The sequence below is a fragment of the Rana temporaria genome, chromosome 6, assembly GCF_905171775.1.
Source record: "Rana temporaria chromosome 6, aRanTem1.1, whole genome shotgun sequence".
Lineage (NCBI taxonomy): Eukaryota > Metazoa > Chordata > Amphibia > Anura > Ranidae > Rana > Rana temporaria.
In genome coordinates this window covers 220,178,160-220,195,975 of record NC_053494.1, presented here as the reverse complement: position 1 = coordinate 220,195,975, position 17,816 = coordinate 220,178,160, and the positions used below count along the sequence as shown (strand labels likewise).

At 47.0% G+C, this 17,816-nt stretch overlaps 1 protein-coding gene across 3 annotated transcripts in view; it reads right to left on the bottom strand.

Moving 5' to 3' along the window:
* The window catches only part of SEMA5B (semaphorin 5B), a 415,290-nt gene that overhangs the window by 28,903 nt on the left and 368,571 nt on the right, over positions 1–17,816 (bottom strand). For all 3 annotated transcript variants that reach the window (XM_040358292.1, XM_040358294.1, XM_040358293.1), the window contains exon 18: positions 17,092–17,310. In XM_040358292.1, the coding sequence (XP_040214226.1) occupies positions 17,092–17,310 (219 nt within the window). The remainder of the gene's footprint in view (positions 1–17,091; positions 17,311–17,816) is intronic.

Sequence of the window (17,816 nt, the reverse complement as noted above, 5' to 3'; positions counted from 1 at the left end):
CCTACATATCCCAGTGTGCATTGCGGCAACTTACGCCGCACGGGCCTATTGGTTTCGACGTGGACGTAAATGACGTAAAACCCTATTCACGGACGACTTACGCAAACAACGTAAAATTTTCGAATTTCGACGCGGGAACGACGGCCATACTTAACATTACTATTCCAGCTATTTGATGGAATATCTTTAGGCCTGATAATGCGTTACGTAAACTGCGTATCTGTACTGCGTCGGCCGGGCGTACGTTCGTGAATAGGCGTATCTAGTGATTTACATATTCTACGCTGACCGCAATGGAAGCGCCACCTAGCGGCCAGCCTAAATATTGCACCCTAAGATAGGCCGGTCTAACTCTCTGTGAATCCACCTATTAGTGCGGCGGATTCGAGCGGATCCGCAGACATCGGACCGCGCACTCCCAACGCCATCCGCAAACGTTTTTTCAATGAAATGAATGCGGAATGGAAATTGCCGCTTTCCTCTCCGTAGCGAATGTCAGCGCTCGGGGGGGCGGGGTCTCTGAACGCCGCGGTTTCCATCCACTTCATGTAATAGATATTGCTGGACTGATTGCGTTCTGAAAGCACCATGTCCCAATCAGAGGCAGAGGATTAGAAATGGAACCGGTTGGGCGTCACGCGGCCGTTTATAAACGTTCTGGAGCTTATCTCTGCCCACAGTACAAGAAAATCCGAGAGAGGACCGGGGGATGGGGGGCAATTCAATTCAGGAGGGTTAATAATCCTGACACCAGCAATTGATGTTCACACTGGCAGCAATTGATGGGCACACTGGCAGAAATTGATAGGCACAGTAGCAGCAATTGAGGGGCACACTGGCTGCAATTGATGGGCACACTGGCAGCAATTGATGGGCACAGTAGCAGCATTTGAGGGGCACACTGGCTGCAATTGATGGGCACACTGGCAGAAATTGATAGGCACAGTAGCAGCATTTGAGGGGCACACTGGCTGCAATTGATGGGCACACTGGCAGAAATTGATGGGCACACTGGCAGCAATTGATGGGCACACTGGCAGCAATTGATGGGCACACTGGTAGCAATTGATGGGCACACTGGCAGCAATTGATGGGGTTTTTTTCTCAGTTTGTTTGCGCCCCCCCAAAAATTTTGAGCACCAGCCGTCACTGAATTTCTCTATGAATTCTGTTCAAGTTGCTGGTTTACCGAAGATGAAGAAGGGCGTAGACCTCTGAAAGGCGTTGGTCACGGACACTACTTATAAGCTGTATCTGCACTTTGTGTGGCGCCCTCTTTCTTGCATACGTGAACTTGGAGATGAAGACTCGGCCCTTTGACATGTTTTGGAAACTAGAGATCTGTAACATTTCAGCGCATACAGTGACTGGTTCTCTTTAAACCTCGCAAGGCGCGTGCGCATGCTGCGATCAAGCTGGTTGCCGGGCTGCCAACCCTCCACAAAGGTACAAAAACGCAGCCCAGTTACGCTCTCGTCCTTTGTGTCGCTTCATTATTTTGTTCCCGGAATTTGATTGCCCGCCAGGCGCACGCTTTCTATCGCAGCTCAACGTGCTGAATTATGGAAATGTGTTTTGGTGGCTGGCTGGCAAACGGCCTGCTGGGTTCTGTCACACGGAGAGACGCCAACCCTGCCTGTCTCACAATACCAACGCCTTATATCATTGATGGAATGTTACTGTCTATACCATCATAGGGGGGGGGGGGTGATCTCCCCCAGAAACCCGGTGACAACACAGGAGTACAAACGGGGGCCAGGGACAGAGCGGTGTCACTCTACAACAGGAAGGATCTGATGCAGATTTAAAAAAAAAAGATTAACAATGACTTCTGAAATAACATTAACCTCTTTATAACCGATCCGTTATCCCGGGAGGACGTCATCTGACGTCCTGTACTTTGTGCGGGGATATCTGCATGATGGGGGCACCTAGACTAGAGGCATCATTCAAATATCATTTTCTTCTGGCGGCGATCCTGCGCACCGTAAGAATGATCATAGCGGCGGTCAGGGCCGCCATCAGGGGGGTACAGGCAGTAAACCTGTAAGGGGCCTGAATGGCAACCCCCTTTAAAAAAAAAGAGGTCTGGAGGCTCCGGATGGCAATCCCCCTTTTTTTTATATAAAAAGAAATATTTTTTTTTTTATATTATTTTATTTCTTTTATATATATATATATATATATATATATATATATATATATATATATATATATATATATATATATATTTTTTTTTTTAATAAAGAGCTCAGAGGTCCCCAGGGCCCCATGTGGCAACCCCCCTTTTTTTTTATATAAAAATTTTTTTTTTTTCATATTTTATTTCTTTTTATATATATATATATATATATATATATATATATATATATATATATATATATATATATATATATATATATATATATATATATATATATATATATATATATTTTTTTTTTTTTAATAAAGGGCTGAGGTCCCCAGGGCCCCATGTGGCAAACCCCCTTTTTTTTATTAAAGGGCCCAGAGGTTCCCAGGGCCCTGGATGGCAACCCCCCTTTTTTTTTCTTTTATAAATGTTTATTTTTATTGTTTTATATATATATATATATTTTTTTATTATTAAAGGGCCGAGAGGTCCCCAGATGGCAACCCCCCTTTTTAAAAAAAATTAATAATTAAATATATATATATATATATATATATATATATATATATATATATTCCTTTAAAGGGCCCAGAGGTCCCCAGGGCCCCGGATGGCTACCCCCTTTTTTTTATATATATTTTACTTTATTTCTTCTTTTTTTTGTAAAGGCCCCCCCCCCGCCGGTTTTCTGCTCCAGGGGGCCCATGCCTGAAGCTGTGTAAGGGGCCCCATAATTCCACCACTTGATCGTTCTTATAGGCGGCGGGAGGGGACACCCCCCCCTCCTCCCGCCGCCGTCCGGTGCTTCTCTGGGCTCTCCCATCCCATCGGGGGGCCCAGAGAGATGATCGCCGTGGTGACCAGTCATCTCTATGACCGTCGGAGGCCCGGGCGCGATGTCATGACGTCACGCCCCGGGTACCCGTAAATAAACAAACCGCAACTGTGGCTAGTAAGAATGAGATCAGTGAATTTTTTTTTCACAATCTGAATCTTTGCAGCCTGGAGGAGAGATGTGGGGGGAGGGGAAGGTCTTATTGGTCTCCTTAAAGAGGACCTGTCACACACTATTCCTATTACAAGGGATGTTTAGCGGGTCCTTAGGGGGCCCATATTTATCCGCAGTTCTCAGACAATTATTTTTGCATTACATTCTGTATTCAATGTCTGCTCAAGTTTTCTCGCACAAAGCCGAATTAAACGCATAAAAATGTCACCCGGTGCGCACAAAATCGGCGGCGGCTTTATTAGGCAGGAAATCATGTAATCCGCAGGTATTGCTAATTCAGTAAACGTCGCTCCTAAGCGTTTGACTCTCCTCCAGAACGCAGCAATTTGGGCCTTTAGTAAATCTGTAAAAAGATTTTCTTCAGCCGTGAAATACACCGGCAATTTCACAATTATTATGAAAAGCAGAAAAAAAAAATAACAGCGTCCCACCGCGCAACGTTCCGTCATGAAGAACGCGTCTCTCCGCACCGGCAAACAGGCAAACAGACCGAGGAAACTTGTGAGACGGAGCTGCGGGGGGGACGCGGTGGGGGGCTACCGGGGGATTTCTGGGTAACCTGGAGGACATATCGCCCTATAATCACTGGAGGGGGGGGGGGGCATAGAGGAGAGGAAGGAGGGAGTCAGAAAAGTGGGATCAGGGAGGAGAGAGAAACAGAAGAGGGATCCCAGTCCTAAGGATCCATCAAGCCTGAGGGGTCTACATACTACTGACCTCTGTACACTGCCCTACATCCTACTGACCTCTGTACACTGCCCTACATCCTACTGACCTCTGTACACTGCCCTACTGACCTCTGTACACTGCCCTACATCCTACTGACCTCTGTACACTGCCCTACATCCTACTGACCTCTGTACACTGCCCTACTGACCTCTGTACACTGCCCTACATCCTACTGACCTCTGTACACTGCCCTACATCCCACTGACCTCTGTACACTACCTTACATCCTACTGACCTCTGTACACTGCCCTACATCCTACTGACCTCTGTACACTGCCCTACATCCTACTGACCTCTGTACACTGCCCTACATCCTACTGACCAGTGTGCACTGCCCTATATTCTACTGACCTCTGTCCACTGCCCTACATATTACTGACCTCTGAACACTGCCCTACATCCTACTGACCTCTGAACACTGCCCTACATCCTACTGACCCCTGTACACTGCCCTACATCCTACTGACCCCTGTACACTGCCCTACATCCTACTGACCTCTGTACACTGCCCTACATCCTACTGACCTCTGTACACTACCTTACATCCTACTGACCTCTGTACACTGCCCTACATCCTACTGACCTCTGTACACTGCCCTACATCCTACTGACCTCTGTACACTGCCCTACATCCTACTGACCAGTGTGCACTGCCCTATATTCTACTGACCTCTGTCCACTGCCCTACATATTACTGACCTCTGAACACTGCCCTACATCCTACTGACCTCTGAACACTGCCCTACATCCTACTGACCTCTGTACACTGCCCTACATCCTACTGATCTCTGTACACTGCCCTACATCCTACTGACCTCTGTACACTGCCCTACATCCTACTGACCTCTGTACACTGCCCTACATCCTACTGACCTCTGTACACTGCCCTACATCCTACTGACCAGCGTGCACTGCCCTATATTCTACTGACCTCTGTCCACTGCCCTACATACTACTGACCTCTGTACACTGCCCTACATACTACTGACCTCTGTACACTGCCCTACATCCTACTGACCTCTGTACACTGCCCTACTGACCTCTGTACACTGCCCTACATCCTACTGACCTCTGTACACTGCCCTACATCTTACTGACCTCTGTACACTGCCCTACATCCTACTGACCTCTGTACACTGCCCTACATCCTACTGACCTCTGTACACTGCCCTACATCCTACTGACCTCTGTACACTGCCCTACATCCTACTGACCTCTGTACACTGCCCTACATCCTACTGACCTCTGTACACTGCCCTACATCCTACTGACCTCTGTACACTGCCCTACATCCTACTGACCAGCGTGCACTGCCCTATATTCTACTGACCTCTGTCCACTGCCCTACATACTACTGACCTCTGTACACTGCCCTACATACTACTGACCTCTGTACACTGCCCTACATCCTACTGACCTCTGTACACTGCCCTACTGACCTCTGTACACTGCCCTACATCCTACTGACCTCTGTACACTGCCCTACATCCTACTGACCTCTGTACACTGCCCTACATCTTACTGACCTCTGTACACTGCCCTACATCCTACTGACCTCTGTACACTGCCCTACATCCTACTGACCTCTGTACACTGCCCTGCATCCTACTGACCTCTGTACACTGCCCTACATACTACTGACCTCTGTACACTGCCCTACATCCTACTGACCTCTGTACACTGCCCTACATCCTACTGACCTCTGTACACTGCACTGCATCCTACTGACCTCTGTACACTGCACTACATCCTACTGACCTCTGTACACTGCCCTACATCCTACTGACCTCTGTACACTGCACTGCATCCTACTGACCTCTGTACACTGCCCTACATCCTACTGACCTCTGTACACTGCCCTACATCCTACTGACCTCTGTACACTGCCCTACATCCTACTGACCTCTGTACACTGCCCTACATCCTGCTGACCTCTGTACACTGCACTGCATCCTACTCACCTCTGTACACTGCCCTACATCCTACTGACCTCTGTACACTGCCCTGCATCCTACTGACCTCTGTACACTGCCCTACATACTACTGACCTCTGTACACTGCCCTACATCCTACTGACCTCTGTACACTGCCCTACATCCTACTGACCTCTGTACACTGCACTGCATCCTACTGACCTCTGTACACTGCACTACATCCTACTGACCTCTGTACACTGCCCTACATCCTACTGACCTCTGTACACTGCACTGCATCCTACTGACCTCTGTACACTGCCCTACATCCTACTGACCTCTGTACACTGCCCTACATCCTACTGACCTCTGTACACTGCCCTACATCCTACTGACCTCTGTACACTGCCCTACATCCTGCTGACCTCTGTACACTGCACTGCATCCTACTCACCTCTGTACACTGCCCTACATCCTACTGACCTCTGTACACTGCCCTACATCCTACTGACATGGTTAATAGATAATCAGTGACATTTTATGATGTGATACTGTAACCTTGTATCACTTTTAGTTAAATTGTTACACTTTTGTCTGTTAATTCTGCGACTTCTTTAGATTGTACACCGCTGCGGAACATGTCGGCGCTACGGAAAGAGAAAATGACGGGTATACAATCTGCCGCCAACACCCGGGGACGGGCCGCTCATACAGTGTAATAAAAGTTTACTTGGACTCTTCATATAAAACTATTTACAGCCGTTGCCAGTGCGGCTTTTATTATTCATTATCGGACCCGGCGCAGTTTACGGAGCAGTAAAGATCGGAATTACGACGGCGAGACAACAATTACCCAATAAAAACGGGAGAACGATATACTGCACCTTGTTGTTTTCAATTAAGAGGTAACTGTGTTTTTTTCACCTATACTTGGAATCCGGCTCCTCGTAAAGATTATACTACCCGGCACGAGGAGGCGAGGCGAGATATCGGGGGCCGTAATCAGCCCACTGGGGCCACTGAGAGAGGACGGTGTTCGGCGCACGCACTGCGATTACGGTTCCAGAGAAGTGACTGCGTCTCCTGTCCGTGCCCACCCCATGTAGCAGTGGCGGCCGCTCGCACAGGGGCGCCGCCCCCCTAATCCATGTGTACGGCCTCTAATCTACATGCAGGGCGCCGGACGCATGCATTCCAATGGGGCTTTTTTATTTTTTACCACTTAACCACTTCCAGAGCTTAGGTGTTTTTCAGATTCGGTGTTTGCAAGACTAAAACAGTTTTTTCTGCTAGAAAATTACTTAAAACCCCCAAACATTATATATATTTTTTTCTAACACCCTAGAGAATAAAATAGTGGTCATTCCAATACTTTTTGTCACACCGTATTTGCGCAGCGGTCTTACAAGCGCACTTTTTTTGGAAAAAATTCACTTTTTTGAATTAAAAAAAATAAGACAACAATAAATTTGGCCCAATTTTTTTATATATTTTGAAAGATAATGTTACGCCGAGTAAAATGATGCCCAACATGTCACGCTTAAAAATTGCGCCCGCTCGTGGCATGGCGTCAAACTTTTACCCTTAAAAATCTCGATAGGCGATGTTTAAAAAATTCTAGAGATTGCATTTTTTGAGCTACAGAGTAGGCCTAGGGCTATAATTATTGCTCTCGCTCTAACGATCGCGTCGATACCTCACTTGTGTGATTTGAACACCGTTTTTATATGCGGGCGCTACTCGCGTATGCGTTTGCTTCTGCGCGCGAGCTCGTCGGGACGGGGCGCTTTAAAAAAAAATTTTTTTTGTTTTCTTATTTATTTTTATTTATTTTATTATTTTTTACACTGAAAAAAAAAAAAAAAATAATTTCATCACTTTTATTCCTATTACAAGGAATGTAAACATCCCTTGTAATAGAAAAAAGCATAACAGGTCCTCTTAAATATGAGATCTGGGGTCAAAAAGACGTCACATCTCATATTTGGGCTTAAATGCAAAAAAAAAAAAAAATGTAATTTTTTCAAATGACCAAAAAAATTTTTTGTCTCTTTAAGAGGCTGGGCGGGACTGACGTTTTGACGTCACTTCCGCCCAGCGGAGCTATGGGGACGGGTGAAGGAGATTTTTCCTTCAGTCTCGTCCCCGCTCACCAGCCGACAGCATCCGATCGCCTCCGCCGCTACCGACGGCTCCGGTAAGCGGCGGAGGGCGCGGGAGAGCGGCGGGAGGGGGGGGCCCCTCTCCCGCCACCGATAACGGCGATCTCGCGGTGAATCCGCCGCGGAGACCGCCATTATCGGATTCCAGACCGCGCACACTAAAAATGGATACCTCGGTTGTGACAGCGGCTGCTGCCGTTACCGAGATATCAATCTTTAAAAAGAGGACGTACATCGTCGTGCGCAGGTCTGGAAGTGGTTAAGGACCGGACCAATACGCTGCTAAATGACCCAAGGGGTTTTTACAATTCAGCACTGCGTCGCTTTAACAGACAATTGCGCGGTCGTGCGACGTGGCTCCCAAACAAAATTGGCGTCATTTTCCCCCCCACAAATAGAGCTTTATTTTGGTGGTATTTGATCACCTCTGCGTTTTTTTTTTTTTTGCGCTATAAACAAAAATAGAGCGACAATTTTGAAAAAAATTCAATATTTTTTACTTTTTGCTACAATAAATATCCCCCAAAAATATATATAATTTTTTTTTCCTCAGTTTAGGCCGATACGTATTCTTCTACCTATTTTTGGTAAAAAAAATCGCAATAAGCGTTTATCGATTGGTTTGCGCAAAATTTATAGCGTTTACAAAATAGGGGATTGTTTTTTTTTTTTACTACTAATGGTGGCGATCAGCGATTTTTTTTGTGACTGCGACATTATGGCGGACACTTCGGACAATTTTGACACATTTTTGGGACCATTGTCATTTTCACAGCAAAACATGCATTTAAATTGCATTCTTTATTGTGAAAATGACAGTTGCAGTTTGGGAGTTAACCACAGGGGGCGCTGTAGGAGTTAGGGTTCACCTAGTGTGTGTTTACAACTGTAGGGGGGTGTGGCTGTAGGTGTGACATCATCGATCGAGTCTCCCTTATAAAAGGGATCACTCGATCGATGCAGCCGCCACAGTGAAGCACGGGGAAGCCGTGTTTACATACGGCTCTCCCCGTTCTTCAGCTCCGGGGAGCGATCGCGAGGGGGCGGCTATAAACGAATAGCCGCGCCCTCGTCCCGGATCGCTCCCTGCGGGTTTCCGACCACCGCATGTAGCGGGGGGTCCCAATCGACCCCGACCCACGTCTAGGCAGGGACGTACAGGTACGCCAATGTACATATACATGCGGCGGTCCGGAAGTGGTTAAAAGCACATGATAAGAGCCTGAGGCTCTAACTGGCTTCAAAAAAGGGTGGGCTCGGGGCGCAGAGCACTGTCAGTTGGGTGACATCAGCAAATTAATATTCGCTAATGTCTTCCTGTTTCTCCTCCCAGGCCAATCAGAATTCCGATTGGCTGCGGGTCCTAAGTCCCGATTGGCGGGGAGGAGAAGTGACCGCTGGGACTCGGGGGAAGACGCGGAGAGAAGCCACAACCTGGATGAGATCATTGCAGGGACTGTTTGCCCCCCCCCCCTTTTATTCATTGGATTTCAATTATTGAGGCTCAGCACCGCAAGTGGGCGTTACCTAGGGCGGTCTTCATGCATGAAACACCTGACCATCAACCCTTCAAGGCATTTTGTTATTTGCATGACTCCTCCCAAGAGCCCGCCCACTGCCTGCGTCAGGACTGAGGGCTCTGGAGAGGAGAACTGAGGCCGGGTGCTGTGATGTTTTCAGGAATGTCAAGGAAAAGATCCATAAGCCACACATCATGAAGCAAACCCATGTGCATGGCATCTTCAGCCCAGACCCCAGCTCAATCATGGTTCCCTAGGATTAAGCTCCAAAGGGGGGGAAGCAAAAAGGCGTTAAATAAGCTCTTTTAAAACACGAGCCAGTCCCGGGCCTTTTCCTGAGACCGAGGTGCGTGATGACGTCACGAGCAATAGCTCCGCCCTACGTGTTTTGTCACATCTGACGTTAAGTACTCCTCGCCCCCTTACATACCACATTTGGCATGTGGGGGCTTTGTTAGGAGTGGGACTTCCTGTCCCACTTCCTCCTTCCGCCCAGGGGCCACCTAGGTGACTCCTCCTCTCGCCTTAGACGCCCCTCCCTCTCGGCGATCTCCTGGGACATGTGACAGGTCCCAGGAGATCACCTGTCCACTCCGGGAGCGCGTGCGTGCTCGGACCGTGAAGCCGAAAGCTGTCGCGGCTGGGTGCCAAGAGTGGCAATGGAGGCGCCGGCGGAGAGGGGCGCCGGCGGAGAGGAGCGACGCTCCATTCCGCCGCATCGCTGGGCCGTGGAACAGGTAAGTGTCTGTTTATTAAAAAAGTCAGCACTTTTTGTAGCTGCTGACTTTTTATTAACCCTTTCATGCCTAAGCCTATTTCTGACATTTGGTGTTTACAAGTTAAAATCCGTATTTTTTGCTATAAAAATTACTTAGAACCCCCAAACATTATATATATATTTTTTTTAGCAGAGAATCTAGAGAATAAAATGGCGATTGTTGCAATATTTTATGTCACACAGTATTTGTGCGGCGGTGTTTTAAACGCAACTTTTTGGAAAAAATTTACTTTCATGAATTAAAAAAAATGGAAAAAGTAAAGTTAGCCCAATTTTTTTATAATTGCACGCACTCGTGGGAAGGCGACAAACTACGGTACCTAAAAATCTCCATAGGCGACGCTTTAAACTTTTTTTACGGTTAGAGTTACAGAGGTCTAGCGCTAGAATTATTGCTCTCGCTCTGACGATTGCGGCGACACCTCACGTGTGATTTGAACACCGTTTTCATAGGCGGGCGCGACTTCCGTATGCGTTTTCTTTGTTGCGCAAGCTCGGGGGGAGGGGGGCGCTTTACATTTTTTCTTATTTATTTTATTTATTTTTATAATATTAAATTGTGGTTTTTTTTGTTTACATTTTATAAGAATGTAAACATCCCTTGTGACAGTAATAGGTGGTGACAGGTACTCTTTATGGAGGGATCGGGGGACTAAAAGACCCCCGATCCCTCCTTTGCACTTCAAAGTATTCAGATCGCCGAAAACGGCGATTCAGAATACTGTGTACTTTTTAAAATCCGGTGCCATTGAGAAACCCGGAAGTGACGTCATGATGTTGCTTCCGTGTTTACATTGCGGAGACTGACTTAAAGCAGTTTACGGCTTCGTTTCAGTCTGTGCCTGGACACTGGAGGCGCCGGATGGAGGATCGGGTCTCCCGGTGGGACGGAAGGCCCGGTGAGAGGCGGCGGGAGGGGGAGGGGGGGGATGTCCCCTCCCCCTCCGGCATAACAACCGAGCGGCTTTTAGCTGCGTCGGTTGTTATGTCTGGATAGCCAATCGCCAGCTCTAAACAACTGTACCGGGATGATGCCTGCAACCCGGTATAACCCCCGAAAGCCGAGGACGCATATATGCGTATGCTCGGCGGCTAAAGGGTTAAACATAAAAAGGCTGGAACTCTGCTTTAAGCTCTAAGGGGCTGAGCGAAAAAGACGTGGAATAAGCAATTTTGAAACACGAGCCAGTCCCGGGCCTTTTCCCGAGATCGAGTTGCGCGATGACGTCACGAGCAATTGGTCCGCCCTACGTGTTTTGTCACATGTGACGTTGTCCGGGGCATAGAACCACTCGGGTTTTATTGAATATAAGGCGGTGGATCACTGTGGTCTCACTATCTATGAAGAGTTATCTGAAGAAGTGTGGATGAGGATTTCATTGATCACTTTGGCGCGGTCTCTAGTTTCTGCACGTATTTATTTGGACTCATTTATGATTTATATCAGCTATTGATTAATGTTCTATTAGCGCTGCACTTTCGACCCATATCCATGGAACAAAATATTGGCAGATTAACCACTTAAGGACCGCCTCCTGCACATTTACGTCAGCAGAATGGCACGGCTGGGCACATGTACGTACAGGTACGTCCTGTACTAGTACCCAGCCGTGGGTCGCGAAGCTCCGGGAGCGCGGGACCCGATCGCCGCTGGAGTCCTGTGATCGGTCCCCGGAGCTGAAGAATGGGGACAGCTGTGTGTAAACACAGCTTCCACGTTCTTCACTGTGGCGGCGGCGACATCGATCGTGTCATCCCTTTTATAGGGGGACACAATCGATGTCACACCTACAGCCACACCCCCCCTACAGTTGTAAACACAAATGAGGTCACACATAACCCCTTCAGCGCCCCCTTGTGGTTAACTCCCAAACTGCAATTGTCATTTTCACAATAAACAATGCATTTTTTGCTGTGAAAATTACAATGGTCCCAAAAATTTGTCAAAATTGTCCGATGTGTCGCCGTAATGTCGCAGTCACAAAAAAAAAAATCGCTGATCGCCGTCATTAGTAGTAAAAATATTTTTTTTTTATAAAAATGCAATAAAACTATCCCCGATTTTGTAAACGCTATAAATTTTGCGCAAACCAACCGATAAACGTTTATTGCGATTTTTTTACCAAAAATAGGTAGAAGAATACGTATCGGACTAAACTGAGGAAAAAAAATATTTTTTTATATATTTTTGGGGGATATTTATTAGAGCAAAAAGTAAAAAATATTGATTTGTTTTTCAAAATTGTCGCTCTATTTTTGTTTATAGCGCAAAAAAATTAAAACCGCAGAGGTGATCAAATACCACCAAAAGAAAGCTCTATTTGTGGGAAAAAAAGGACGCCAATTTTGTTTGGGAGCCACGTCGCACGACCGCGCAATTGTCTGTTAAAGCGATGCAGTGCCGAATCGCAAAACCTGGCCGGGTCCTTTACCTGCATTTTGGTCCGGGTCTTAAGTGGTTAAACCTTTGCGCTAAAGATGCAAATAGAGAAATTCCTGATTTTTGTGCTCTCCGTCGCCAATGACATTGATTGAGGTCGGGCGCACGCGGGCGATTTCTCGCCGTGATTAATCGTTAGTAGAGAATGATTGATGGCTGCAACACTTTGAAACATTGTAGGAGTATCAGCAATTAATCACTACTATTACGTCCCACTCGTGTTCCTCACTCCATAGGGAGCCGTTTATTCCAAATGTGTAACTATTGATCGGCCCCCAATTATTTGTGACAACATAAAAATAACTCATCCGCCGCTTTCATCTCGCGCGCCGCATTATACGGCAGCGCTATAATTACATCGCATCGACTTCCAGATCGCACAAAAACAAGAGGAATTCAGTTCCTTTCTACAAAGGAGCTTTTATGTCGGAATACAAACTCCACTTCAAAGGCGTCAATAAGGACATTTAGAGTGGAGCTCGTCCTCTTCTACTCATTGCTTCCCCCCTCCCCCCCCCCACCCTGTGAATTTCTCTTCAATTATATCGCCAAGACTAAATTTAAGTCCAACTCCAGAGGAAAACCTCAGACAGGAAGTGAGGGAAACGCATAATACAAATATGACGATGGTGTCATAATCAGGAATTATGGGGCCCCTTACACAGCTTCAGGGGGGCCTGGGGACCTCTGGGCCCTTTAATATATTTATTTTTAAAAAGAGGGGTTGCCATCTGGGGACCTCTGGGCCCTTTAATAAAAAAAAATAAAAAAAACCTCTGGGCCCTTTAATAAAAAAGAAATAAAAAAAATAATATACAAAAAAATAAACATTTATAAAAAATAAAAAAAAGGGGGGGGGGTTGCCATCCAGGGCCCTGGGGACCTCTGGGCCCTTTAAAAAAAATATATAAACAAAAATAAAAAAATAAACATTTATAAAAAAAAAAAAAAAGGGGGGGTTTGCAACATGGGGACCTCTGAGCCCTTTAATAATAATAAAATATATATATATATATATATATATATATATATATATATATATATATATATATATAAGAAATAAAAAAGAAATAAAATATAAACTTTTTTTTATAAAAAAAAAGGGGGGTTGCCATCCGGGGCCCTGGGGACCTCTGGGCCCTTTATTAATAATAATAATAATATATATTATATATATATATATATATATATATATATATATATATATATATATATATATATATATTATATATATATATATATATATATATAAAAAAAAGATTTTTTTTTATAAAAAAAAGGGGAGATTGTCATCCGGGGCCCTGGGGATCTCTGGGCCCCTGGGGACCTCTGGACCCCTAAAAAAAAAAAAAAATTGGCCCTTTAAAAAAAAAAATTAGGGCTGTTACTGATCAAAATGTTTCTGTTCGATTAATCGTTTTTTTTTTTTAATCGATTAATCGACTAATTTCGATTAATTATAACGCACATACAGATCCAACTACTTTCAGCTGATCTCCTTGCAGGCTGATTCCCAGTGCAGCTTCCAACCACTGAAAAAATGGATAGCAGGATACAAAAAACACACAAAGGCAGCGCTCAATGGGAATAGCATTAAAACTTTTATAGTCTTCAAGTAGGTAACCAAATAAATATTGCACTGGAGATAAAATCGATGTAGCTACATAAACTGTAAACATGGTGCGAGTAATACCAAACAGTACCAAAAGCAGTCATAAAAACATGTAGCTAAGTATGATACTGGTATAAAAATGTGTACAACGATACCACTGCTGAATACAGATGAGGAGAGGTTAACATCAGTTCGTCGGCATGTAGATGTCCCATGAAGGGAACTATCACAACTCCCAGTGGATGGTTGTAGAATCCCAGGTTGATAGAGGGAAGTGATAGAGGGAAGTGTAACAGCCCTTGCGTGTGGCAGAGAGTAAGGTCCCGCCGGCATGCAGATATGAAGGCACAGCAAAGGAGCCCTTAAGATGGACACGACAAGCCCCGCCGGTGTCCGTGACATTACTGGATCTCCAACGGAACTCTCTAAAGGCCCAGAAGCCGGCGGAGAGGTGAGTACCAATCAAAAGAGTTTTAATCGATCAAAAAGATTTCGATCGATCAAAAAAATTAAAGATTAATCGATTAATTAAAAGTTAATTTGCACAGCCCTAAAAAAAATATATATATATATATTAAAGAATATATATATTTTTTTATAAAAAAATTATAAAAAAAAAGGGGGGTTGCCATCTGGGGCCCTCCGGACCCCTAAAATTTTTTTTTTAAAGTTTTTAAAGGGGGTTGCCATCCGGGCCCCTGGGGACCTCTGGGCCCCTTACAGGTGTATTATCTGTACCCCCCTGATGGCGGCCTTGGATGGTGTATCCTTCTTTCTTCATGCTAAGGGGGGGGGGGCGTCACTCCCTATCTGGTGACACCACAGGAAAAAAAGCAATACAGGGTCACCGGGAGGGGGCGGGGTAAAGCAGCGCTCCCTTATCAGGCCCCATCAAGTCAACAGGGGACTGGGCGGGGTCTACCTGTGGGCTGCTCACAGTCCAACTTCAGAACCCTAGGGGGGGGTGGCCCGTTTTTCCACTCCCCGACTACAACACCCAGAATCCTGCACTCATCAGGGAGGGGCCATGGCCAGGCAGAGCTTTGTAACTTTGGGGGATTTGCTGTGAGCCGGGCAGAGGGTGCAATGCCAATACTACAGAAGGGGCCCCAGAGGGCCAGCAGGCACACTACCCTCCAGGTGAAGCTTTACTCTAAATCCCGAAGACGGGGATCCAGAGTGCGACATACTGGAGGATGCAGAAAGTGCAGAGTAAAGGAGGATTCAGGGGGTGCAAAGTAATGGCGGGGATGCAGAGTGTGGAGTAATGGTCGATGCCAAGCAGGGGGAAATGGGGGATGCAGGGGGTGCAGAATGTGTAATAATGAGGGATGATGCGTGTCGGGTAATGGGTGATGCAGAATGTGTAATAATGAGGAATGCAGGGGGCGCTGAATGTAGGGCAATGGGGGATGCAGGAGGTGCAGAGTGTGGGGTAATGGGGGATGCAGGTGGTGCAGAGTGTGGGGTAATGGGGGATGCAGGGGGTGCAGAGTGTGGGGTAATGGGGGATGCAGAATGCAGAGTGTGGGGTAATGGGGGATGCAGAATGCATGGTAATGGGGGATGCAGGGGGTGCAAAGTGTGGGGTAATGGGGGATGCAGAATGCATGGTAATGGGGGATGCAGGGGGTGCAGAGTGTGGGGTAATGGGGGATGCAGGGTAATGGGGGCTGCAGGGGGTGCAGAATGTGTAATAATGAGGAATTCAGAGTGTGGGGTAATGGGGGGATGCAGGGGGCGCAGAATGTAGAGTAATGGGGGATGCAGGGGGTGCAGAGTGTGGGGTAATGGGGAATGTAGGGTAATGGGGGATGCAGAGTGTGGGGTAATGGGGGATGCAGGGAGTGCAGAGTGTGGGGTAATGGGGGGATGCAGAGTGTGGGGTAATGGGGGATGCAGAATGTAGGGTAATGGGGGATGCAGGGGGTGCAGAGTGTGGGGTAATGGGGGATGCAGAATGTAGGGTAATGGCGGATGCAGGGGGTGCAGAATGCAGAGTAATGGGGGCTGCAGGGGGTGCAGAGTGTGGGAAAATGGGGGATGCAGAATGTAGGGTAATGGGGGATGCAGAGTGTGGGGTAATGGGGGATGCAGGGGGTGCAGAGTGTGGGGTAATGGGGGATGCAGGGGGTGCAGAGTGTGGGGTAATGGGGGATGCAGGGGGTGCAGAGTGTGGGGTAATGGGGGGTGCAGAGTGTGGGGTAATGGGGGATGCAGGGGGTGCAGAGTGTGGGGTAATGGGGGATGCAGGGGGTGCAGAGTGTGGGGTAATGGGGGATGCAGGGGGTGCAGAGTGTGGGGTAATGAGGGATGCAGGGGGTGTAGATTGCTGAGTAATGGGGAATGCAGGTGGGAGAAGTAAGGTGTAAGGGGGGATGCAGGCGGGAGAAGTAAGGGGGGATGCAGAGTGCACGGTAGTAGGGGTGTAGGGGGTACAGAGTATGGTGCAGTGGGCACGGCTACCGATAGGGCCTCCCTCCCAGTACACCCTTTCAGGTGGGCTGTACAGAGTCCCATGATTTCTAATGGTGGCCCTAGAGTGACAGCAGGATAGGTTTTCTAAGTCTGCCCGTTTATTTTTTTCCTTCTTTGTGTTTTTATACTTTTTGTCCAACTTTTGACTTCTGTAAATCCCAAGCATGTTTAAATTCAACACAATTTCTCACCCCTTCCATTTGTTTGTACACTTCTACTTTTAAATACCGCCCCCTACTGGCTGAACATCCAGACATTGTATATTGTGTGGAAGAGTTACAGAATGCCCCCCTGGACAATGACTTGGTTCGTCTCTCACCTGGGCAGGGTTGGGGGTTGCAGTCCTGGAACTCGGTGGCGGATCCGGAGCAGGGAAGTCCTCCGTTCCGAGGTTCTGGATTGTTGCAGAACCGTTTTCTGGATCGGAACCCCAATTCACACTCTCGGGAACAGACGGACCAGGCTCCCCACGGGCTCCAGCCGCCGCTGATTACGCGAGCCGGACTCTTGCCATTCCGCATGAGATCATCCACCAGAGCTGGAGGGGGAATGACAGAAGACTATTACTCTATACCAATGGTTGTCAACATGCAAGGTGCAAGGAGCCTCAACTGTGGCCCCTGACGCCTCCAAAGGGCCACATATAAATTCAGTATATGGCAGAAGATCTTTAGACATTTTAGAGGAGAACATTAGAGAGTGTAGACCAGCAACAGGAAGACACATTATAGGAAATATTGAGACATTGAGGACATGCTACATTAGACTGCTCCTGCTACTGACTGCTGGGGTCTGCAAAGGGCCACACAGCAAGTACTCAAGGGCCACATGCGGCCCTCAGGCTGCAGATTGGGCACCATACTCCATATGGTCAGTGTTAGGCTGGAGATATCCACCGCCGTTGAAAAACATCTACAAACAAAATCTTGGGGTGTTGGGTTGGGTCTTGGGGTGTTGGGCTGGGATGGGTCTTGGGCTGTTGGGTTGGGTCTTGGGCTGTTGGGTTGGGATGGGTCTTGGGGTTTCCTTATTAATCACTTGTAG